This window comes from Cetorhinus maximus, chromosome 12, assembly GCF_964194155.1.
Source record: "Cetorhinus maximus chromosome 12, sCetMax3.hap1.1, whole genome shotgun sequence".
Lineage (NCBI taxonomy): Eukaryota > Metazoa > Chordata > Chondrichthyes > Lamniformes > Cetorhinidae > Cetorhinus > Cetorhinus maximus.
In genome coordinates, this window is record NC_135890.1 from 27,402,664 (window position 1) to 27,428,110 (window position 25,447).

The 25,447-nt window shown below is 45.1% G+C and overlaps 1 protein-coding gene across 13 annotated transcripts in view; it reads right to left on the reverse strand.

Annotated features, from left to right (window-relative positions):
- The window catches only part of magi2a (membrane associated guanylate kinase, WW and PDZ domain containing 2a), a 959,248-nt gene that overhangs the window by 79,679 nt on the left and 854,122 nt on the right, over positions 1–25,447 (reverse strand). For all 13 annotated transcript variants that reach the window (XM_078553297.1, XM_078553298.1, XM_078553288.1 and 10 more), the window contains 2 exons: positions 24,336–24,528; positions 12,316–12,561 (listed from right to left, as the gene is read on the reverse strand). In XM_078553297.1, the coding sequence (XP_078409423.1) occupies positions 12,316–12,561; positions 24,336–24,528 (439 nt within the window). The remainder of the gene's footprint in view (positions 1–12,315; positions 12,562–24,335; positions 24,529–25,447) is intronic.

Below are 25,447 nucleotides of genomic sequence, written 5' to 3' on the forward strand. Positions count from 1 at the left end.
CCCAACGTCGTCGCGTGTCATTTTACGTTCCGGTGTGTTGGGCCCGCCCCCGCACGCCGAATGTAAAATTCTGCCCTGTGTATATGCTTGTGTGTGTGTGTGTGTGTGTGTGTGTGCTTTCCCCCCTGGGATTTGAACAGCTTAGCATTTACCATAATAGGAATACAGGAGTTCCTATTGAGAAATCCATGAACCCCGTCCAAACCTACACCTACTGTAGGGCTAACTAAATCGGTCCTAACATCTGTGGAACAAAAGTTGTTAAAATAGAAATGCAAAGTAATTAGAAATCTTCAATGGGCAGAATGGGCGGAATTTTCCGAACCCGCTCGTGGTGGGCATGATAGGTGGTGTGCACGGAAAATATGGCGCAACATGCTGCACGTTGGCGTGAAGGCAGGTCACAATTGTCTGCTCAGCCCTCCGATGGCGGGCCTCGTTTCCCGCCATGGGTCGGCAGGGAGCTAATTATAATACATCAGCATATAATTAAAAGGCCATCCCACTAGGCTCTTGGAACCCTGCTGTGTCGTCTGTCCACGTTGGCAGGAAAGCACGCCAAACTGTTTCACAACAGCACGCAGGCGACGTGCACTTGGCGGCCTTCATTTTGGGGAACTGAGCTGAGTGAGCAGCAGCGTTCTCCACAGCTCTCCTGTTGTTTACACACATCAGGGGCATCGGGGACAACTGATGCCTGGCCCCAGAGGTGACAGCTGAGGTGGGGGGCTGTCTGGGGGAAATGCTGGCCAGCCTTGGAGGCAACTGCTAGGGGCAGGGTGAAGGTGTCCGGGGGCAACTGCTGGCTGGGGGTTGGTCGTCCTGCTCTAGCATGGCATCCCACGCACAGGCAATTGAGGCAGGGGTCAAGGTAAGCGAGGGAAGTGGCCACACATTAGGGACACCTGTATAAACTGACCATGTCTTGCAATTGAGACAGATCAGGCGCAGCCTCAGTGATATGATTAGGCTTGGGCTCCTAGCCTGCCCACCCATGCAAACAACATGGTGGCACTAAAGGGCCACCAAGCGCTCCGTACCTTACCCCCACCCTCCCAGCACAGACTTAGAGTCCGCCACCAGTTTGTTGGACTGCAGAGCAGTTGGACTGCACATGTTGTACAATCTCCTCACCAATGCTGGCCATGTAGCAGTCACTGCTGGAGATGCTCACAGCCTCTTGCAATCTCAACATCCTGCTTTGGACCAGTGTCCCCCATGTCGCAGGTTGACAGGGCAACCATGCAGCGCAATCATCTCTGGCCATCCGAGGGATGACCAGCACTCTCCGGGAAGCGTTAAGGGGCGGTCACACAGGGCTAGGAAAGGGGCTAAGTACAGCCATGATAACCATGTCTCTTTCTCTTTCATGCTGCAGCAGGACCATGTCAGGATCATGGATCCATGGGGCAAGGGCTACCCGCAGAGGTCGTGGCTGATGACATCGTGTGGCGACCTCAGACTGCAGTAGGGTGACACTATAATGAGGCTCATGCAGCAACTCGCAACTTGGTGGAGCAGATCCACCAGTCTGGTGGAGCCCTGCAATACAGTCTGCACAGGGGGTCATGCATCGTCATTGTCTGCTGCACCCTTTACAGTCTGGCACTCCAACAGGGAGACAAGCTGGCTGAGGAGGAGCTGGATGTCTCCTTGCATGAGGAGGACGCTGATGGGAAGGAGGGTGTGGGGGTCCTCGGTGGTGACGATGACAGGGATGAGGCTCTCACTGGCTAGATGAGGCAGGCGTCCTCGGGAGGCCTTCGTAGCTGCCAGATTTGTGGAGGATGATGACAACATGCAGTGAGGTATCCCCATAGATCCTCACATTGCAGTTGTGAACTTTTGACTCCAGTCTGGCTTATGGCAGCGCCAATACCCTCTGAGAGAATGCTCCTGTCATGGCGATGCAGCGGGGGCCCTAATAGTCGCTCGATCACAGGAGGACAATGGCAACATGCAGTGATGGCACTCCATAGATCTTCACATAGCCTCTGAGAATGTCTGACTCCTGCCTGGCCAAGGGCAGCTCAATTGCACTCCATGATCAAGGCTATCTCAGAGACGCAGCTATGTAACTTTAGACGCATCTGATGCTCTGTCTGCCTTCAGCACCTCAGCTCTTCAGGAGCTGGAGCATAGCATCACTAGCCGCAGATGCTGGTGTGATGGGGGCCAGCCCCACCTTTAAGGTGCTGAGAGTACACAGAAAGTATGAGAGAGCTCTGTGGCACCTGCCCACTACATACTGGCAAATGACCAGCACTGCTGAGGTGCAGGCATCAGTAATGTTTCCAGGGAGTGTGAGGCTGGACCATCACTGTGGTCTGAAGGCTGCACAGAGCACAGGGAAGAGACCCTGGACTGAGACCAGCCTTTTATCTCGTGCAGAAAGGTTTCACATCTGAGTGACAAGAACACTGCTCATCACAACAAGGAGCCACAGTCAGGGCAACATTCTTAGGAGTTTATTGACAACAGTGAACAGTATGTACAAGTGATCAACACCCGTGCCCAGGCTGTGCAACTACTTTTACTTAACTCTCCTAACCCTGCCGTTACGTCTTGGTGCTCCCCGGACATCCACAGCAGAGGTGGGGGCAGCCTGCTGACTGTGAAGCCCTGTCTATGACGACTTTGGCGGGCATCCTCTGGAGGGCCAAGACTTGGTGGGCCCCAGCCTGCTTTCAGGGTCCTGCTGTGTGGCAGTGGCACCCTTCTCGGCCTGTGAAGCTGGAGCTGTGGAGGTCACAGGAAGAGGGGATTCAGGCCGGTCACTCCCAGAGTCACTTGGGTGGAAGGACCCAGAGTGTGCACCTGCTGATCCTCTTCCCTATCGGTGCCCGAAGGCCCCTGGCTGACTCCTTGAGCCGTAGGGATAGCTGGAGTGAGATGGAGCTGCCCAGCACCCTTCTCACGTACAGACTGTTGGAGGCCAACTATGGCATCAGTGATAGAGCTAAGCCCCGTGCAGCAGTGCAGGAGTGACATCCTGGACCAAGGTCTCCATGGCAGCCGCCATCCTGCCAGTGTTGACCTCGGTGCTTTACAATGCCGATGCTATCACCTCAGCCTGAAGACGGACAGATTCCTCCATCGTGCCTTGCAATCTGAAGAGTGCAGCGGACATCCCTTACTGAAGTTCCCAAGCTTGCCTTTGCAGCTCCAACAACTGTGACATGACCAAGTCCAGAAGCTCATCACCTGACTCGGACTCAGCAATGTTCTGGCCTCCAGCAGTCCTCCGAGTGCCAGGGACCTGGGAAGTCCCTGCCTCCGCCTGCTGTGGATCAGAAAGTGCGATGTGCTCACCAGATTGTGATCCCGAGGCCACTCTAAAGCTAGGTCCTACTGAGGTGTGTGTCTTTGCGCTGGTGGAGGATGTGGGTAAGCGCCATGATGGGGCTTCAGGGAGGGTGCCTCTAGATTCCTCTGGTTTCTTTGGGGTTGATTGGAGGCCCTGAGTCATGGATTCAGTCGGCTGTTTGGCAGGTGTGCCTGCGAAAGCAAGGGGAGATAATTGGTGCATGGCAACAGCCTATGAAAGAGGACGCATCTCTCACGGCATGGTTACCTGATGGATGTTGCACTGCTGGATCCTCACTTGGTAGAGCAGTGCCAACCTCACCATCAGCACAGGACCGGTCCCGGTCATCGCCGGCCAGCTGGATGGCTCTGTTTTTGAATTCTGTCAGAATTTTGATCTCCCGCATCCCTCCACCAGTCTGCGACCTTTCCCTCCTGTTGTGTGCCAGTTTGTCCTGCATGGAGATGGGGAGAATGTTTCAAGATGCCTGCTGGGTCATATGATAAGCATGCCTGGCCTGTGTGGTTGGTGAGTGGTCCCATGGACAGAATGAGGACAATGATGGTGTGTGTGAAAGAATGAATGGTGATGTCCCTTGTAGTGGCAGTGAGTGCGGACCCTGTGGATGTGTGATGGGTTTGTGAGTGAGAGGGTTGGGAGTGATGAAAAGAGTGACTTACCCTGGTGGAATGAAGATCATTCATCCTTTTGTAGAACTGGGTGGCTGTCCTCGTCTGCAGGGCATTTGTGCTGACCACCGCTGCCACCATCTCCCAAGCCGGGTTCGTGACTTTGTTGCCCATCCTGCGGCCAGAGCCGGGGTACAGCACATCCCAGTGGGCCTCCATGGCATCCTACAGTCGCTCTAGGAACCCATCGTTGAAGTGGGGGGCTGCAGTCTTTTTTCCTTTGCTGGCCATGTCTCCCGGGCTTCTGTGGTGATGGCGAGCGAGTGAATGAGAGCCCGCCCGCCATGGAAACGGTGTGTTTTGCAGGAGTGAATAAATAATAAGGCAGGCTCTGGACGATACAGCGTGAAAACCCAACATTTTCGTTGGTGGGTAGGGCTCCATTTTACCCGCCGGCTATGGCACTTAGTGCAAATCTGCAAAAATTTCTCAATGCGGTATCTGTCTCAGGGATACCACTATGCTTCTTATATCTCCACTTAAAATTATGGCAGTTTTAATTTAGGTTGGTTTGAAGCAGAAGGCGGAAGAAATGGAGCAGGAATGTTGGCCACTCATGCCCATCCCCATCCCCATCGAAGTGCACTTTGGTGTGCTCCAGGCCAGTGTTAATGAAGAATAGGGCTTTTTCAGAGGAAAAATTTATTTAATTGTTAACTGGCAGCAGGCCTTAATATTCCATTTTTGGCAATGCAAAATTGCTTGAAAACAAGTAGGAATTCAAAGGAAAATACAATGCATTCTTTCCCTCTTTAACCCTTTAAGTTCATGCTGAAACATTTCTTTCTCCTTCCTCTCAATCCAACTTGGTACTCCTCCATCTACCTTGTCGACCTTTAGCTGGCATCACTCTTTGCCCAATCCTCAATTTAAGATAGTTTGCTTGATCCTCTTGTAAGCCAACCTATTATTTACCTTTTTAATGTGCAATCACTTTTTAACTATGTAATTGTTCCTTTATTTCTTTTATAATAATTAATGTTGACTGGTTGTAGTGTAACCATGTGTGTGGAGTTTGTATCATGGTGGTAACATGGCACATCGAGGCGAAAGAAGAACCCAGACCGAAGATATCTGAAGAACTGTACTGAACTGCACTGTGGGCTCAAAATGCAAAACATGATGGTCAATATGGCTAACAACAGATATTATCTTATATAGCACAGGGCCATAGCAAAAAAAGGTATAAACGATCCACAAACACATCTCTGCTGCAATTGATTAGAGCGATTTGGTCAGACACTCAGAAGTCGCACATGGAGAATTTGTCACCGGGCTGACCACTGAGACAGACTCTGGCACTCAGGGAAGCTAAGCATCCGGTATTATCATGAGTGTGTACTATTGCTTAGTATTTTAATAAAGGTGTAACACATTTGGTAGAACCTCATCCAAGTTGTTGTGTGTCATTGATATCCAGAGTAGGGACAGAAGAACCTTAGATCAGGAGGAGGGTCTTACACCACCAGCATCCCAACCCCAGTTTAAACAGTTACTCACCTTCTCACCCAATATCAAGTGTCACTTGTTCCATTCCAGTTTATGCTGCCTTGCCCTTCCAGTAACCTCTACAATCAATATTTGTAGTCTGTTTTCTTTCCTCAGTTAAGAATTACTGGTGCTTCCCTTGATCCCTCAAAGTGCTGCTCTCAATTACTTTTTTCTCTAAACTACTTGAGGCCTCTCCCTGTCTTTCTGCCTTAACAGCGCTGCACTCAGCTTTGTCTCCTCTTAAATCCTGCTACCAGTTTTCCCCCTTTCCTCAGCTCCGTCCAAAAAACTATTCTAGGCTTCCGCTCTCCATTTGTCCTAGCATTCCAACAAGCTCCCCTTCCCTCAAAGCACTGCGCCTGGTTTCTTCTCCAAATCGCAGTTTCCATCCTTTCCCCCCTCTCTCTCCTCAAAGTGCCGTTCACAATTCTCCCTATCTTTTCTCCCACAGATGATGTTTCTGGTTTGCTAGGGGACTAGGGGAAATGGGCTGATTATGCGTTTTAAAAAATTTGCCAATGCGGATAATGCCCTTAAAATGCTGACTGTGCCAACTACAGACAAGCTGACATGGAGGTTGCATTAGATATCAGATGCCCTTCTGTACAGGTGCATAATGAAAGACTTTTAATACCTAAATTAGACTGATGATCAATAATCAAATTATAGCTCCTTGGTAGACATACAAATGACACTCTAGCTTCTTGAATCATAGAAAATTATAGCACAGGAGAAGGCCCTTTGGCCCATTGTGCCCATGCCAACTGAAAAAAAAGCTATCCAGCCTAATCCCACTTTCCAGCTCTTGGTTTGTAGCCTTGTAGTTTATGAAACTTCAAGTGCATGCCCAAGTTAATAAACTGATCTGTTCTGACACCAATGAAGAGAGCAAATTTGTTCAATTAAATTATTTGATATCAAATAGAAATAAGGTCTTACCTACTTTTCCTATACCAAATTGATATCTATGATTACTAGGCTTTGGATGTGCTTGGCATCATAGGGTAATGAGATATTTAGATTATTTTGGGTGTTGTAAATCTAGCTGGCTTCGTCTAACTGTCAAGGACGGCATAATGATTTCTACTGAAGAATAACACTGCCATGTGTAATTTTAGAGGGGTTTCATTGTTAGATCCATTCTCGCAATTTTTTTTACATTTGAAACTTCACTTTTTCCTTAGCCGTCATAAACTGATGACTTTTCTTGCTGGAGTCCTTCATTTTCTCTAGGGAACTACTTTTAAAATGCTTCAGGTAAGAATAAGAAAGATACAAAAGTTTCCTTCTTCTAGATTATATATGTTTTGCACTTTCTAGAATTCTTTAACTTGAAGCAGGTCTATAGGAACAAGTGAGCTGAAAACTCATTTTAATCTGGTAACAAGTTTTTAAAAGTTGTTCTAGAAGTGACTTAATTATTTACTAGTTGCCTTCTATCATTCCCAGAAATGTATATTTTCTCCAGGTTTAAAAACTCTATTCTGTATTTGTAGAAAATAATGATAAATGTGATATGTTTTCAGATGTTAAAGATAGCCCTGGCTTATAAAAAATATAGTTAAGACTAGATTTTAATCAGTTTTATTCAGTAGCTGGAAGCATAGGTTAACCATTTATTTTCCTAACTTCTATATTTTCTAATATAGGTCTAAACTTTTGTTGGCATATTTCAGCTGAAAAGTTTGAAATGGCTACAGATGGCAACAGCTATTGACTTAGTCTTCCTCTTGATCTTTTTCAAGTGAATAATGAGCCCCTTGGAACTACCAAACATTCATTGCCTTCATTTCTTAGGATAAAGGATCCATAATAATAATTTTAAAAAGATTGAAGGCATTATTATGCCAAATCAGAATGGCAGCATTGGTTTAAGATTCATGAGAGGCTTAAAGCATTACATAATACTAACAGCAAATCCCCAAATCTAACAAATCAGCAATTGCGAACATTGTTCCATATCTGTAGTAAACATGAATATAGAGAATGTATGTACAATTTCATTGTAAATAATGAACAGTGGAAATCTTTCCCCAGGTGTGCATTCTATGCAACAAGCTCAAACCACAAGTCCTGATGTTAACACTAGTTAGACTACGAAAAAAACAAAATTAAATTTAGAGTGCAGAGTATGATTGCAAATCAGCTAGTCATGTATTTTAAGTCTCCGAAGCATTAGCTATACATCGTATCAGTATGTAAAGGAACAATATCCTGTGAAAGCAGGATTTTCCAATAGCCATAGCAAAGGACACTAATAATGACTGTGCAGTCACTAAAGTGAACCTTCTATTAACTGATAATGGGTACAGTGAAGCACCTGCACAAGGGCAGCTTGTGCTTCTGACTGACAGAAGTAATGTGGAGATGAGAGATTGAACAAAAATTGAGCAGAAGAAAAGGAGGTATAAAAATAGTGACATTTAAAACATGAAAACCTATGAAATGAAATCACACTAATCCACATCGCTTCACCCACAAGGAAAAAGCTCATTAACACTGCATATGAGCAGCAATAAATTATTCATACAACAAATCAGAGTTAAGGAGCACTTGGAAAAATAGCAGTAAGGTGTTCAAAATTTTTTCAGTGTCACAAGCATAGATTCCTTAGTTTATTCCTTCATAGATTTGGTTTGACTTCAATCAAAGGTGCAATTTAATCTGCAGTCATGAGTAAGGTAAGTATTTGAGTTCTCTTTCAGCTTGCAGCTTGGATTATCCAGGGAACTGTGATCATCAGTCCTGATTGCATGCTGCACAACAGAACAAAATACTGGCCTGAATCTTCTGTTCAGGGTTGGAACCCCAATTTTTGACCCTGATCAGTCAAAATATATATATTTAATTTCCTCCGATTTTTTAGGGCAGTCTTCTGATGGTGGATCCTGCAGAACTTACTTAGCACAGGGAACTTTGGGGAGGGCAGCAGAGAGAATCCGCACACCCATTTTTTACGGCACTAGCTGCCATACACTGGTAAATAGAGTTTAAATGTCCCAAAGCTTCTTTGAAAAGTTAGGGAGAGAAGTTATGGATAGAAGGTAAGTGTGTAAGGAAGCAGAGTGTGTAAGGGAGTAGGGTGGGTAACATAATGGGGTAGGGTGGATAAGGTAAGTGGGTAAGGGGCGGGGTGGGTAAGGGATAAGGTGGGGAAGAGGGTAGTGTGGGTAAGGGGTAAGGTAGTTAAGGCAAGAAGGTAAGAGGGAGGGTGGGTAAGGTAAGTGGGTAAGGGAGTAGGTTGGGTAAGAGGTAAGGTGGTAGGGTAGGTAAGAGGGTGAGGCGGGTGATGGGGTAGGGTGAGTAAGGTAAGTGGGTAGGTGATGAGGTCGGGTCAGGGGGAAGTTGGGTGATTGGGGGTTAGTTGGAGGGTGAGGGGAAGTCAGGGGGTTGGAGAGGAGTGAGTTAGTGGGGGGATAGTCAGAGGGTTGGGGGCGAGACGGGGGTAGTTGGGTGTTGGTGCGTTGGGAGGTCGGAAGGGGAATCGGGTGGTGGGGTCTAGTCAGGTCTGGGGACAGGGGGAGTGGGGTGGGGGGGGGGGGGGGGGGGGGGGGGGTGGGAGTTGTCAGGTTGGTGCAGGTAGTTGTAATGTGGGGCTATTCAGGTTGGGTCGTTGGAGCCGGTGGGGGGTGGTGGCAATGATGTGTACTGGGAAGAGGTGGTCAGTTGTATAATCACTTGGGTGTTAAACCAGGTCTTGTCTAACAAACATTTCCTGGGTAACTATCCAGGTAAGTAAGTTGGAACTGTCCAACATCTAACTCAGAGTTGGAGACTTTTTTGATGGGTCCCAGGGAGCACGGGAATTGCCCATCAGAAGTTCAAACTTCCCAGGCAATTCCTAGAGTCACTGCATTGGGACTTCTGAGAGGTCCCATAACACATCTTGGGGGAGTACGTCTGGTCTCCGGCTATCAAGAGGCTGGAATGCACTGCCTGGGAGGGTGATGGAGTCAGGTTGCCTCACATCCTTTAAAAAATACCTGGATGAGCACTTGGCATGTCATAACATTCAAGGTTATGGGCCAAGTGCTGGTAAATGGGATTAGATAGGTAGGTCAGGTGTCTCTCACGTGTAGGTGCAGACTCGATGGGCCGAAGGGCCTCTTCTGCACTGTGTGATTCTGTGAAAATACTGAAGATTCTGGAAATCTGAAATAAAAACAGAAAATTATGGAAATACTCAGCAGATCTGTGGAAAGAGATACAGAGTTAACGTTTCAGGTCAATCTGATGCAAGGTGGCTGATCTGAAATGTTAACTCTGTTTCTCCCTCCACACATGCTACTGGACTTGCTGAGTATTTCCAGCATTTTCTGTTTTTATTGTTGCTAAAGTAGAGAGTACTCTCTCTTAATCAGTGCGGTTTACAGGTTGGGAGTGGGCTTTCAAGTTCACTGCAGTTCTGTGTTACTCTCAAATTAGCTACTTGTTTTTTTAATACTATTTGCACTGTCGAGTATTTTTCACATATCACTTCCCAGCTAGGAGCAAAAGAGGCAAGGATCTCGCATTTCACCACATAAAGTTGCAGTTTCGTCACTTAATTACATCCTAGGGCAAAGTAATTAGCTTGCGCTTCTTGAGAAGTAGCATGGCGATGCACTGGTGGCAGTAAGGCGGTCCTGGAATTCTGACTGAGAGGGTGGGATGGGGTAGCTACATAGTTCCTTTTGAGGGAAAATGAGAGGACAAGTTAAATCTTGGATACTCTTCCTGATTAAAGTATAACATGACTTTACCTTCTGTAAAATTTGAGATCATTCAAAACTCTGCTGTCCTGTCCTTATTTGTACCAAGTCCTGTTTACCCATCATCTCTGTGTTTGCTGACCTACATTGGTTCTCGATCAAGCAATTGCTGGATTTTAAAATTCTCATCATTGTGTTCAAATCCCACCAGGGCCTGTATCCTCTGTGTTTCTGTAATCTCTTCTAGCCTCACAAGCTTCTGACATAACTGCTTTCCTCTAATTCTGGCCTCGAGCATCTCCGATTTCTACTGTTCCACCATTTGTGGCCATGCCTTCAACTGCCTAAGCTCTGCAACTACTTATCTAAATCTCTCAGCCTATCTACATCTCTTTCCTCCTTTAAGATGTTTCTTAAAACCTACCTCTTTTACCAAACTATTGGACATCTGCCTAATACTGTCTTACATGGCTTGGTGTCAAATTTTGCTTTATAACACTCCTGTAAAGGACCTTGGGATGTTTAGTTATGTTAGAGACCCTATATAAATACAATAAAAGCAAAATACTGTGGATGCTGGAAATCTGAAATAAAAAAACAGGAAATGCTGGAAAGACTCAGCAGATCTGGAAGCATCTGCAGAGAAAGAAACAGAATTAACGCTTTGAGTCTGTATGATTCTTCTTCAGAGCCGAAGAGAGGTAGAAATCTAATGGGTTTTATGCTGTTGAAGAGAGGGGGTGGAGCAAAATAGAAGGTTAGGGATAGGTTGGAGCTCAGGAGAGATAAAATGACAAAGATGTCATGGACGCAAGACAAGAGGAGTGGTAATGATACTCTTTCGAGTTATCAACAGTCACAGATTGCAACTCTTTTGAGTACAATCACAGTTCTTGGTTTCCGGGAGTGGGACATGAACCCACAACCCTCTGATTCAAAGGCAAGGGTGCTATGAACTGAGCCACAGCTGACACCTCCAAGGAGTGGTAATGATAGTGTTAAAGACTGAGGCAGGTGTTAATAGTCGCGTAAATTTCAGATAGCAGAATGAGTTAATATCAGAACAAGGGTCAACACTTCCTGAAAGCAAAACATGAGAACAAATTACAGACTGGCCTTTGCAGTGGGGGAAAGGAAAAGGGGGTGGGAAAAACATCAAAATGGAGAACAGAGTTCATGCTCTGAAGTTGTTGAACTCAATGTTAAGTCTAGGAAGCTGTAAAGTGCCTAATTGGAAGATGAGGTGCTGTTCCTCCAGTTTGTGTTGAGTTTCACTGGAACATTGCTGCAGGCCGAGGACAGAGGACAGTGAGCATGAGAGCAAGATGGTGAATTGAAATGGCAAGTGACAAGGAGGTCTGGGCCATGCTTGTATACTGAGTGAAGGTGTTCTATAGTCACCCAATCTGCATTTAGTCTCCTCAATGTTGAGGAGACTGCATTGTGAGCATTGAATGCAGTAGACCAAATTGAAAGAAGTGCAAGTGAACTGCTGCTTCACCTGGAAGGAGTGTTTGGGGCCTCGGACAGTGAGGAGTGAGGTGGTAAAGTGGTAGGTGTTACAGCTTCTGTGATTGCATAGGGAAGGTGCCGTGGGAAGGGGTTGAGGTGTTGGGGGTGAAAGAGGAGTGGACTAGGGTGTCACGAAGGGAACTGTCCCTACGAAAAGCTGATGTGGCAAGGGGGCTGAGAGGAAGGTGTGGTGGTGACATCATGTTGGTGAAAATGGTGGAGGATGATCCTTTGAGTATGGAAGCTGATGGGGTAGATAGTGAGGTCAAGGAGAACCCTATCATGGCTCTGGGAGGGAGGGGAAGGGGTGAGGGCACAGTGCGGGAAATGGGTCGGACACAATTTATTTATATAAATACAAATTATTGTTATATCAAGATTATTCTATCCCTATCATTGTGACAAGAAGATTCTAGTGGTGAGAAAAGCACTATTTGACCAATTTGTGTCACTGCAACTTTACTCACAGATTTGCAATTTGATGCTTTTTCTCTTGTTGTCTGGGTGCGATAGAAAGAGACAACCGAGTGAGTGCACATGCACAGGAAGAGGTTATAGTTACAGCATTAAGGTGGCAAAAGGAAAGCATCACATTAGAATTTTCCTTAAAACTGCTTTTACTTACCCATTGATGCACCTGTTTCTGGTCTATTTAGTGAACTAATGATCACAAAGCCAAAGCCTTCACTTTCTTTGCGATGGATAACAACGTCATTTTCCTGCGTACCATGACTGACCAAGCTCTCTGCAGGTGAAGAACCACTCGGAGGGGCTTGTGTGCTGTTAGGGCAACCAGCAAAATCACTTCTAGGAGAACTATGTTGTGTAGATACTGATCCTGGACTTCGTCCATTCTCAGAACATGGCCCACCTGTAAAACAAAATATACACTGTACATCCAAGTCTTCAAAGATTGGAAACAAAAGGGCAATTTAAAAATGGCAAACAATGTACAGATAGAACAATAGTGTTAACTCCATAATGATCCCAGTGGGGAAACCACACTTGAAGGGGTAAAACCGATAAGATTCTTTGCTCCTCCTTTGGACTTGGCCAGACACAGTGTCTGTATTGTGAAACTCCACATAGTGAAACCACTATTCTTGACCAGAATGAAAATGATTGCATAACTTCCCCGTCAATCACGCTTAGGAACCACATTGCTGTAAATGACAGGGATCGATTTTACACACATTGTCTGAACATAACTATTCTCCACTCACTGCATTTGATTCTCAAGAGTTACAATATTGAACATTTCTGGTGGCAATGGAGATATGGATAAACTGCCTTGCGACACTTCTGCAGATTTGGGCATACACTATCTGGTACACACTAAGAGGGCAATCCTCCATATTCTGATTGGAGTAATCATTTATTTTATCAAAGATTTTGTCTTCAGATGAAACTCATGTTAGATTCCATTTGCAGGAGAAATAATCAATTTGTAATATGTAGCTATCCTCCACTCACTGCATTTTGCTGGAGAAATCACTGTCCTTTTATTGCAAGAAGTTGCTGCAGTTTTGGCCATGCATGAGTTGTTTGCTGAAGTTTGTCAAGACTCTGAATAAAGTCTGTAAGTCAACTTTGCTTTGCTGTTTGCTTTGTTTGCTGTGTTTGCCCACCTCCAACTCATTGGCTGATAGTGATATCCATTGATATTCCAATTAATGATGTTATTACATCAAAATAAGTCAGATCATTTCCTGCGATAGAAACTGCTTTTTGACCCATACATAACAGGATAGAAAGAAATCTATACCACAGTATGTTAGTTATAGATAAAATGCTTTATTTTGTCAAAATTTGCTCCCTTTAAAAATGTGATTGTGGGCTTAACACCAATATTATTTGGTCAAACGGTACAGCATTTTAAGAATTCTCTGATCTGAAATATGTTCATATCTATAAAACATTTTAATTGATGGACTGTGCCTCTTGCCTGCTTATTATATAATTTTTTTCTCCACTGCCATGTATGTGAGGAGTGTTAAGAAAAATGTCAGTGCTGTAGTTTTAAATAATTGCTCATAGATTAGAAAGTAAGGAATTAGAAAACAAATGCAAAATTGGCAAGTGAATTGAAAAATTGGTTGCGCAGTTGCACAGTAAGTTGAGGCATTAAGTGCTGGGACTGTGATAGGGTGCAGCTTTGCATCCACAATTCTTTACATGGTGATGTTTTGGTCTCAACCAAGCTATTGAGGAAGGTAAGTCAGAAGGGTGACCCAGCCTAAGAGCCTATCCCTTCAGCTGGGAAATGGTACATGTAGATTGTGGAGAGCTCAAAAATGAGAGACTTGGAGAACAAATTGTGATTTGGTTCTTTTCACCGTTAACTTTCTCATCCCTCCCAGCCCAATTTATGGTTTGCTGTACTGTAATTAAAATTAATGATTTATCGGATTAGAAGTTCAGTCTTTTAGCATTTGAGATGTGTGATCATTCATTGGTTTTACTTTTGAACTTATAGAGACTGACAATCATCACTAAATCTATGGACTTACACATCAATACTGATTATTCAAACTGACCTTAACCGAAGCGTAATCAGATTGGGTTGCATTACAAATCAAGTGCTTCATCTTTAGACTCTGCACAAACTACAGATTGTAGGCACTTATTATTAACTAAAGCAAAATATTGCGACTGGTGGAAACCTGAAATAAAAACAGAAAATACTGGAAATACTCAGCATCTGTGGAGAAATTGGAGCCCAATGACCCTTATCTGAACTGGAAAATCCTGGCAGTGAACAGCCTTTAAGCAAACATAGGGTCTGGGAAAAGGGGGTGGGGGGGACCGGGAAAAAAAAATAAAGGAATGGTCTTTGAGAGGGTGGAGGGGAGGAATAATTAAATAACAAAAGGATGATGGTGTAAGGTAAAGGAGGCTATAACGGGAATGAAAGGTGAGTCGAAGGCAATGTTTCCCCTAACTTCTGTTTGCTATTTGCAGATGTCTTGTTGTATTGCATGGTTTAAGATTAATATGTGGCTGCACCTGCGCATCTTAAAAGGGACAGTGTTTGTGTGTGATCTGTCTAATGGAATATAAGAGGAGTAGACCCTGCGCTGCACATTCCTGATTGCGATACAATTGTGCACTCGTGTAGTTTAGAAGGAACACTGGTCCAGGGGAAGTGTACATGTTTTTTCTTAATTCATTCACGGGAATTGGGATTCGTTGGCTGGGCCAGCATTTATTGCCCATCCCTAGTTGCCCTTGAGAAGGTGGTAGTGAGCTGCCTTCTTGAATTGCTGCAGTCCATGTGGTGTAGGTACACTTACAGTGCTGTTAGGAAGGGAGTTCCAGGATTTTGACCCAGCGACAGTGAAGGAATGGTGATATATTTCCAAGTCAGGATGGTGAGTGACTTGGAGGGAAACTTCCAGGTGGTGGTGTTCCCATCTATCTGCTGCACTTGTCCTTCTAGGTGGCAGTGGTGCTGTCTAAGGAGCCTTGCTGAATTCCTGCAATGCATCTTGTAGATGGTACACGTTGCTGTTACTGTGCGTCGGTGGTGGAGGGAGAAAATGTTTGTGAATGTGGTTCCAATCAAGCGGGCTGCTTTGTCCTGGACGGTGTCCAGCTTCTGAGTGTTGCAGGAGTTGCACTCATCCAGGCAAGTGGGGAGTATTCCATCACACTCCTGACTTGTGCCTTGTAGATGGTGGACAGGCTTTGGGGAGTCAGGTGAGTTACTCGTCGCACGATTCCTAGCCTCTGACCTGCTCTTGTGGCCACAGTATTTATATGGCTAGTCCAGTTCAGTTTCTGGTCAATGGTAACCCCCAGGATGTTGACAGTGGGAGATTCAGTGACGGTAATGCCATTGAACATCAAGGGGCGATGGTTGGATTCTCTCTTGTTGGAGATGGTCACTGCCTGACACTTGTGTGGAGCGAATGTTACTTGCCACTTGTCAGCCCAAGCCTGGATATTGTCCAGGTCTTGCTGCATTTGGACATGGACTGCTTCAGTATCTGAGGAGTCGCGAATGGTGCTGAATATTGAGCAATCATCAGCGAACATCCCCACTTCTGACTTTTTGATGGAAGGAAGGTCATTGATGAAGCAGCTGAAGATGGTTGGGCCTAGGGCATTACCCTCGGGAACTCCTGCAGTGATGTCCTGGAGCTGAGATGACTGACATCCACCAACCACAACCATCTTCCTTTGGGCCAAGTATGACTCCAACCAGCGGAAAGTTTCCCCCCCGATTCCCATTGACTCCAGTTTTGCTAGGGCTCCTTGATGCCACACTTGGTCAAATGTTGCCTTGATGTCAAGGGCAGTCACTCTCACCTCATCTCGAGAGTTCAGCTCTTTTGTCCATGTTTGAACTAAGGCTGTAATGAGGACAGGAGCTGAGTGGCCCTGGCGAAACCCAAACTGGGCATCAGTGAGCAGGTTATTGTTAAGCAAGTGCCGCTTGATAGCACTGTTGATGACCCCTTCCATTAGTTTACTGATGATCGAGAGGCGACTTATGAGGCGGTAGTTGGCCGGGTTGGATTTGTCCTGCTTTTTATGCACAGGACATACCTGGGCAATTTTCCACATAGCCGAGTAGATGCCAGTGTTGTACCTGTACTGGAACAGCTTGGCTAGGGGCACGGCAAGTTCTGGAGCACAAGTCTTCAGTACTATTTTCGGAGTGTTGTCAGGGCCCATAGCCTTTGCAGTATCCAGTGCCTTCAGCCATTTCTTGATATCATGTGGATTCAATCGAATTAGCTGAAGACTGGCATCTGTGATCCTGGGGATCTCTGGAGGAGGCCGAGATGGGTCATCCACTCGGCGCTTCTGGCTGCAGATTGTTGGAAATGCTTCATTGCTGAGATGTGCTGACATCCAACAACCGCAACCCTCTTCCTTTGTGCCAAGTATGACTCCAACCAGCAGAAAGTTTTCCCCCTGATTCCCATTTACTCTAGTTTTGTTAGGGCTCCTTGATGCCACACTCAGTCAAATGTTGTCTTGATGTCAAGGGTAGTCACTCTCACCTCACCTCAAGAGCTCAGCTATGCTGTGCTGGGCTCCTCTATCATTGAGGATGGGGATATTTGGGCAGCCTCCTCATCCAGTGAATTGTTTAATTGTCCACCACCATTCAAGACTGGATGTGGCAGGACAGCAGAGCTTAGATCTGATCTGTTGGTTGTGGGATTGCTTAGCTCGGTCTATTGCTCGCTGCTTATGCTACTTGGCACATGAGTAGTTCTGTGTTACAGCTTCAACAGGTTGACACCTCATTTTTAGGTGCGCCTGGTGCTGCTCCTGGCATGCCCTCCTGCATTCTTCATTGAACCAGGGTTGATCCCCTGGCTTGATGGTAATGGTAGAGTGGGGGATATGCTAGGCCATGAGGTTACAGGTTGTGTTTGAGTACAATTCTGCTGCTGCTGATGGCACACATGACTCATGGATGCCCAGTCTTGAGTTGCTAGATCCATTCGAAATCTGTTCCATTTAGTACGGTGGTAGTGTCACACAACACGATGGAGGGTATCCTCAATGTGGAGGCGGGATGTCATCTCCACAATGACTGTGCGGTGGTCACTCCTACTGATACATCTGTGGCAGGCATGTTGATGAGGAAGGGGTCAAGTATGTTCTTCTCTCTTGTTGATTCCCTCACCACCTACCGCAGGCCCCAGTCTAGCAGCTATGTCATTTAGGACTCGGCTAGCTCGGTCAGTAGTGATGCTATCGAGCCACTCTTGGTGATTGAAGTCCCCCACCCAGAGTACATTCTGCATCCTTGCCACCCTCAGTGCTTCTATTCAAGTGATGTTCAACATGGAGGAGCACTGAGGGAGGGCGGTACGTGGTAATCAGCAGGAGGTTTCCTTGCCCATGTTTAACCTGATGCCATAAGACTTCATGGGCTCCAGAGCCGATGTTGAGGACTCCCAGGGCAACTCCCTCCGACTGTATACCACTGTGCCACCAGCCTGTCCTGCTGGTGGGACAGGACATACCCAGGGATGGAGATGGTGGAGTCTGGGACATTATCTGTAAGGTACGATTCCATAAGCATGACTATATCATGACCTGACTAGTCTGTGAGACAGCTCTCCCAATTTTAACACTAGCCCCCAGATATTAGTAAGGAGGACGTTGCAGTGTTAACAGGGCTGCGATTGCCATTGTCATTTCTGATGCCTAGGTCAATGCCAGGTGGTCCATCTGGTTTCATTCCTTATTTTTGTGACTTTGTAGCGGTTTGTTACAACTGAGTGGCTTGCTAGGCCATTTAAGAGTCAACCACATTGTTATGGGTCTGGAGTCACATGTAGGCTCGGTAAGGATGACAGGTTTCCTTCCCTAAAGGGGCATTAGTGAACCAGATGGGTTTTTACAACAATGGACAATGATTTCAAGGTCATCATGAGACTGCTAATTCCAGATTTTTATTGAATTCAAATTCCACCATCTGCCTTCGTGGGATTTGAACCTGGGTCCCTAGCATTACCCTGGGTCTCTGGACAATGCCACTACGCCATTGCCATCGTCTCCCACAACGGCCATAGAATTGCTTTTAACAATTTATGTTTATGACTTGGAATAGTGGCAGAAACAACATTCCTTGCTTGCACAGGACTTGGCTGAGACAACATCTTGAGTACAGTGTGTAGTTTTGGCCTCCATGTTTAAGGAAGAATATACATGTGTCGTGCCCAGTAAAGGCATGCTGTATTCATAACTTTAAACATGGTCCACATTCAGTATATAATTGTCTGGAACTGCCTTTTCTTTTAAAAAGTGGACATTAAAAGGCTGCTAAGGTGGCTGCCGAGGGTAAGGTGACCTCTGCAATTTCTGCACAGCCTCAGAATGACCTCAAGTCTCTGGAATGACCATGAGTGGATTAGCTCCCTTGAATGAACATACCAAGACAAAACCATTTGTGGAATTCACACCTCCCACTGTTTGTGGAGTTACACAAAACTCAAAATCTATGGACTCCTTGGCTAGGATTTCAGGATGGCGGGGTTTCCCTTCCTACTAGTTGAGGAGTTGGCAGCAAATGCATCACTGCCGATACTGGCCGCCTCACAGCCATTTAACGATCCAATGAGCGTTACTTGACTGGAGGCGGGACTTCCACCCCTTAGTAGGGAGGAAGCCTGTCTCAGAGAGCTGCTGGCCAATCAGGCCCAGCAATGCCAGAAGCTGCAGTGGACAGGACTGGGACTGCAAGCAGAGTCTAAGTCCTGGAGGTCCAGGACCAGGTAAGTGTGGGGGTTTCAGGGCAGGGAGGGGAGATGAGGCCCGGCGTTTGTGCAGAGGGGGTGGGGGTGTTGGTGGAAAGGCCAGGGAGGGAGGGAGCAACCACAGGCACCATACCATTTGCGGATGGGGGCAACCAATGTTGAAAGGGGGCTGTTGATGGAGGTGTCCCCTTTCCCACCCGAGGCCTGAGCAGGGTCACATTGTAGGCTGCTCCTGCCCTTGAACTCTTCCCGCCAGCCTGAAAATTGAGGTTAGGTGGGAAATGGCCCTTACGTGGTTATTAATTGGTCATTTAAGGACATCAATTGGGGCAAGGGCAGGCAGACCAGCCTAGGCCTCACCCAGCAGGGAAACATAAAATTCTGTCCTTAGACTCACTGCCGCTGAGCTCGAAACTTAACAAAGAGAGCTGTAGAGAAATCAGTTAATCATAAGTAGATGTGAACAGTCATCCCCCATCCCCCATTGTGTTGCAAAGGCTTCGAACTTCAAATCATTAAGTGCATCGACGGGCAGAGGGATCTGGGTGTACAGGTCCACAGGTCACTGAAAGTGGCAACGCAGGTGGATAAGGTAGTCAGGAAGGCATATGGCATGCTTGCCTTCATTGGCAGGGGTATTGAGTATAAAAGCTGGGAAGTCATGCTGCAGCTGTATAAAACCTTGGTTAGGCCACACTTGGAATATTGCGTGCAATTCTGGTCACCACATTACCAGAAGGATATGGAGGCATTGGAGAGGGTGCAGAGGAGGGTTACCAGGATGCTGCCTGGTCTGGAGGTTATTAGCTATGAGGAGAGGTTGGAGAAACTCGGATTGTTCTCACTAGAGTGACAGAGATTGAGGGGCGACTTGATAGAAGTTTACAAAATTATGAGTGGCATGGACAGAGTAGATAGTCAGAAGCTTTTTCCCAGGGTGGAAGAGTCAATTACTAGGGGACATAGATTTAAGGTGAGAGGAGCAAACTATAAAGGAGATGTGCGGGGCAAGTTTTTTACGCAGAGGGTAGTGAGTGTCTGGAATTCTCTGCCAGAGGAGGTGGTGGAAGTAGGTGCGATAGTGGTGTTTAAGAGGCAGCTTGACAAATACATGAATAGGATGGGAATAGAGGGATACGGACTCCGGATGTGCAAAATATTTTAGTTGACGGGCAATATGATTGGCGCAGGCTTGGAGGGCCGAAGGGCCTGTTCCTGTGCTGTACTTTTCTTTGTTCTTTGTTCTCGGTGGACAATAGAAGTTTTGATCATTTGGTCACCTGATCAAAATTGTCCTCAGATAACAAATCTGATGATTTCAAGAGCCAGGGAGAAACCACTCAGTCTGCAAACCATGTGGCAAGAAAAAGCAGCAATGAAGGTAGCAACATATATGGCTTAAAGCTGGAAACTGCAACATCATAAGGTCTCCCAACCTGTTCCTTTTCAAGTCCACCAGTACAGATACTTGGCTTCTTGGTAAGAAAACTACAAATAACCAACTTTGTGACCTGCTGAAAATCCATCTCTTCAAGGGAATCCTACAATAATCCTGAAATACAACTCTGGTTATTGAATCCACCCACGCTACCCTTCAGGAGTGAAAAATGCCTCTTCACCGGGCCTGCAACACATGCTTTTTCCTAAGATGAGTCAAACACGTGAATTACAAATTATTCTGTTGTTTATGACTTGTAGAAGTCCACTATCCTCTTTAACTGTATTTTCCTCAAGTATATGTGTTTGTGTGTGCATGTGTGCAAGAGTGGTGAGTGAGTGACATGGCATTATATTTTTGGGGGAACGTGTGAATAAAGGACCCTCTTTATTTAAACCCATGAAAGCTTACCGCTGGTTATTCAAATTGACCATACAGTCAGGGGCTAAGAAACACACACAGCTTCTTTTTCAAAAAACAAAGCGATTATGGACAATTAAGGAAGGGAACAGGAGTTTCAGCTCTCTCTCATCCCTGTCTGTAACACTTAAGACTGGGGACTGCAACATCTTAAGGTCTCCAAGCCTGTTCCTTTTCAATCCACCAGTGCAGAAAACTGACCTCCTGACCTAGTAATAAGACTACAAGCAACTAACTTTGTGAGCTGCTGAAAATCCACCTTTTTGAGGGAATCTTGCAATGACTTTGATACATGAGTTTGGTTATTGAATTCACCTGGCTATACTTCGAGAGTGGAAAAGAACCTCTTCTTCACCAAGCCTGCACTGAGACAAGCCAATCACTTGACTTATGAACTAATCCTTCACTTGCAACTTGTAAAAGTGAACCATTCTCTTTAGCTGTAGTTTTCCTACAATGTGTGTGTGTGCGCGGTGGGTGAGGAGTGACGTACCGTTAGATTCTCAGGGTGAACGTGTGAATAAATAATCCTCTTCATTTAAACGCACAAAAAGCATGCTGCTGGTTATTCAAATTGACCATACACTCAGGGATTAAGAAATATCAATATCTTGCTTTTCAAAAACATACTGATTACTGTTAGTAAGGCAAGGAAACAAGGATTTCAGTTCTCTCCCATCCCTGCCTATAACACTTGCGTTGGAGGCAGTGCAGCGAAGGTTCACTAGATTGGTTCCTGGAATGAGAGGGTTGTGCTATGATGAGAGACTGAATAAATTTCATTTATACTCTCTGGAGTTTAGAAAAATGAGAGGTGATCTCATTGAAACATACAAGATTCTGAAGGGGCTTGATAGGATAAACACTGAGTTGTCCCCTTGGTTGGGGAAACTAAAACATGGGGTACACCCACAGAATATGGGGCGGATTGAGATGAAGATAAATTTATTTACTCAAAAGATGTGAATCTTTGAAATTCTCTGCCCCAGGAGTTTGTGGATGCTCCATCATTGAACACATATAAGGCTGAGTAGATAGGCCTTTGGCCTCTTAGGGAATTAAGGGATATGGGGAGAGGGCAGGAAAGTGAGTTAAGGTCAACGATCAGTCATGATCATACTGAATGGCAGAGCAGGCTCAAGGGGCCGTTTGGATTACTCCTGCTTCTATTTCTTATCTTCTTGTAGATGGTGCCAAACTAGTAGAGATGGCAAACAACAGGGAACAGGCTAAACAAGTATGCAGGATCTGAAATTGAGGCAAATCACCTGATGAGTGGTAAGCGTTTATAATTTGCATGAATAAAAAATTCATGGGACAGGGAGGAGAATAAGCAGTGGCAATATAAGATAAACGGGCCCTGACAACATTCCGGCAATAGTACTGAAGACTCATGCTCCAGAATTATCCGCGCCCCTAGCCAAGCTGTTCCAGTACAGCTACAACACTGGCATCTACCTGGCGATGTAGTAAGTTGCCCAGATATGTCCTGTCCACAAAAAGCAGGACATATCCAACCTGATCATTTACTGCCCCAAGCGGTGGAAGTTGTCGTCGACAGTGCTAACAAGCAGCACTCACTCAGTAAGTAATATCCAGCTCACTGACTCTCAGTTTGGGTTTTGCCAGGGCCAATCGACTCCTGACCTCAATACAGCCTTGGTCCAAACATGACAAAAGAGTTGAGCTCAAGATATGAGGTGAAAGTATCTGCCCTTGGCATCGATGTAGCATTTGACTGAATATGAGATCAAGGAGCCCTAGCAAAACTGGATTCAATAGGAATAAGGGGGAAAACTGTCCACTGGTTGGAGTCATACCTAGCACAAAAGAAGATGGTGTGGTTGTTGGTGGTCAATCATCTCAGTCCCAGGACATCACTGCAGGTGTTCCTCAGGGTAGTGTCCTAGGCTGAACCATCTTCAACTGCTTCATCAATGAGCTTCCCTAAGGTCAGAAGTGGGAATGTTCACTGATGATTGCACAATGTTCAGCACTATTCGTGACTCCTCAGATACATATGCAGCAAGACCTGGACAACATTCAGGCTTAAGCTGATAAATGGCAAGTTACATTTGTGCCACACAAGTGCCAGGCTATGATTATCTCCAATAAGAGAGAATCCAACAATCTCTCCCTGACATTCAATGGCATTAACATCGCTGAATCCCCCATTATCAATATTCTGGGAGATACCATTGACCAGAAACTGAACTGGACCAGCCATATAAATATGGTGGCTGCAAGAGCACGTCAGAGGCTGGGAATTCTGTGGCGAGTAACTCACCTCCTGACTCCCCAAAGCCTGTCTGTCATCTACAAGGCACAAGTCAGGAGTGTGATGGAATGCTCTCTACTTGCTTGGTTGAGTGCAGCTCCAACAACACTCAAGAAACTCGACACCATCCAGGAAAATGCCGCCCACTTGATTGGCACCCCATTCACCACCTTCACCATTCATTCCCTCCACCAACGACGCACAGTGGCAGCAGTGTGTACCATTTGCAAAATGCTGTGCAGCAACTTACCAGGGATTCCTCAACAGTACCTTCCAAACTCATGATCTCTATCACCCAGAAGGACAAGGGCAGCAGATACATGGAATACCACCACCTGCAAGTTCCCCTCTAAGCCACACACCATCCTAATGTGGAATCATATCACTGTCGCTGGGTCAAAATCCTGGAACTCCCTCCCTAACAGCACTGTGGGTATATTACACCACATGGACTGCAGCTGTTCAAGAAGTCAGCTCACCACCACCTTCTCAAAGGCAATTCGGGATGGGCAATAAATGTTAGTCTAGCCAGCGACATTTACATCCCGTAAAAGAAGAAAAGTTCCATAGAACATAGCACTGTTTTGTGGGTAATGTGAATAGATCATTTTTCAAATGGCCCTATCTCTGGAATAGGGATGGAGTCAGTGGCAGGTCAAAGAGGCACAGTGGTGTTATACTCTAGCACATTTCTGCAGGTGCAACAACGCTGTGAAATTTCAGCCCTCAGGCATTTAAAATCAGAGTTTGGTGCCACTAATTAGTACTTATTAATTTACCTATTCTTTTTTCACACCATTTTCAACCTTGGGCCCACAAAATCAGAATAATTCTTCATTTAGGCCTCTCAATATAAAAGGATTCTGCTTATGTTGTTCCACTGCTTGAAATAGCAACTTGCTCCAGAATTTGGCAAAAGAACCAAGAAGAAATGAAAAGTTTTTTTTAATGCAGTAAGATATAATGATCTTGAAAATACTGTCTAAAAGGATGGTGAAAGTAGATTCATAGGAACTTTCAAAAAGGAATTTGAAAAAAATGTAGCCCTATGGGCAAAGAACAATGGTGTAACTTTTTCAAAGAGCTGGCACAGGTGCAATGGACCAAATGGCCTCCTGTGATGTAAGTTTCAGTGAAATAGCAAAGTACGTTGATGATGGTAGGTGAATTTGAACATTATTCAAAACTGGGATTTATTCTATAAAGTTCTGGTTTGGGTAGCTCATGTACTACGCCCAGCACACTAGGTTTCCTATCTTTTAAAACCTTTATCCAGAACATACCTAGACATAGAACCTTCCTTCGTACAGTCAGACTGACATGGCCATTTCGGGCTGCGTTGTGCATCAGATCTATCACATAACGGTGAGTTTTTCCAGTAACTAATATTCCATCCACGTAAACTAACTCATCCCCAGGACGAAGACGGCCATCTCTGTCAGCAGCACCCATTGTAATTATTGCTCCGATAAGGATCTTCAATGATCAAAATAAAAATATTAATTAGTACGGGAAACAAAGTTTTCTACATAGTATCACATTTATTCAAGTTATAAACATGAATTACAACGGTTACTTTTGCCAACGTCAATGCACATTTAACACCGTAGCTACTTACTGAGTGTACAACACTTGATAAATGTTTAATTTTTCTTGACGCTCTTTTAGACTGTAAGTGCAATGTGTAATATTGGCCCCAATTCAGGCTGACCATTAAGCCTGTAAGATACATTATGTATCAGAATGCATCATTAACCATTGCTATATTTACCACAAGGAGGTTTTTCATTGCAGCTCTACTTATTTCTGAAAACAAAGGCATACCTACAGCTGATGGTAATTACACAATTTGTGGTGCAAATTTCTCTGAACCATTTTACATTCAAAGGCAACGCACAAGTTCGTGAGATTTTTATGTGCAACTGATTGAGAATGTTGAACTCAAATTTATGTATTAGTCATTTTACATTTAGGAAACATGGTTATGATAGGGCTCAGAAAATTAAAAGAATCTGCATCATTGTGGATTTATTTTGATAAAGCAAAACTTCAACTTATCCATTTATTTTAAATGAGTTTTATATTTGGTATCCGTTTAGGACTCCACCATTGCAAATAATTGTGATGAAGGAGAAAGGAAGGCTTCAACAGCATTGTTACACAAAAAAAAATCATCTTCTCTGTTTCACTGCAGCCGTATACCTATTGTGGGCACTGCCATTACTTTTTTTTGCCTGAATGAATTAACAACAATAATTTACTGGCAGTTATTTTTAGCTAATCACCATTCGAGAGACAAAATAGATGTGATGGGATTAATCACAGTATCAGTGCATGTTCTATACATGTGGACCTCTTAATGTAATATTTATCATAATATTGGGCAACATAGCAC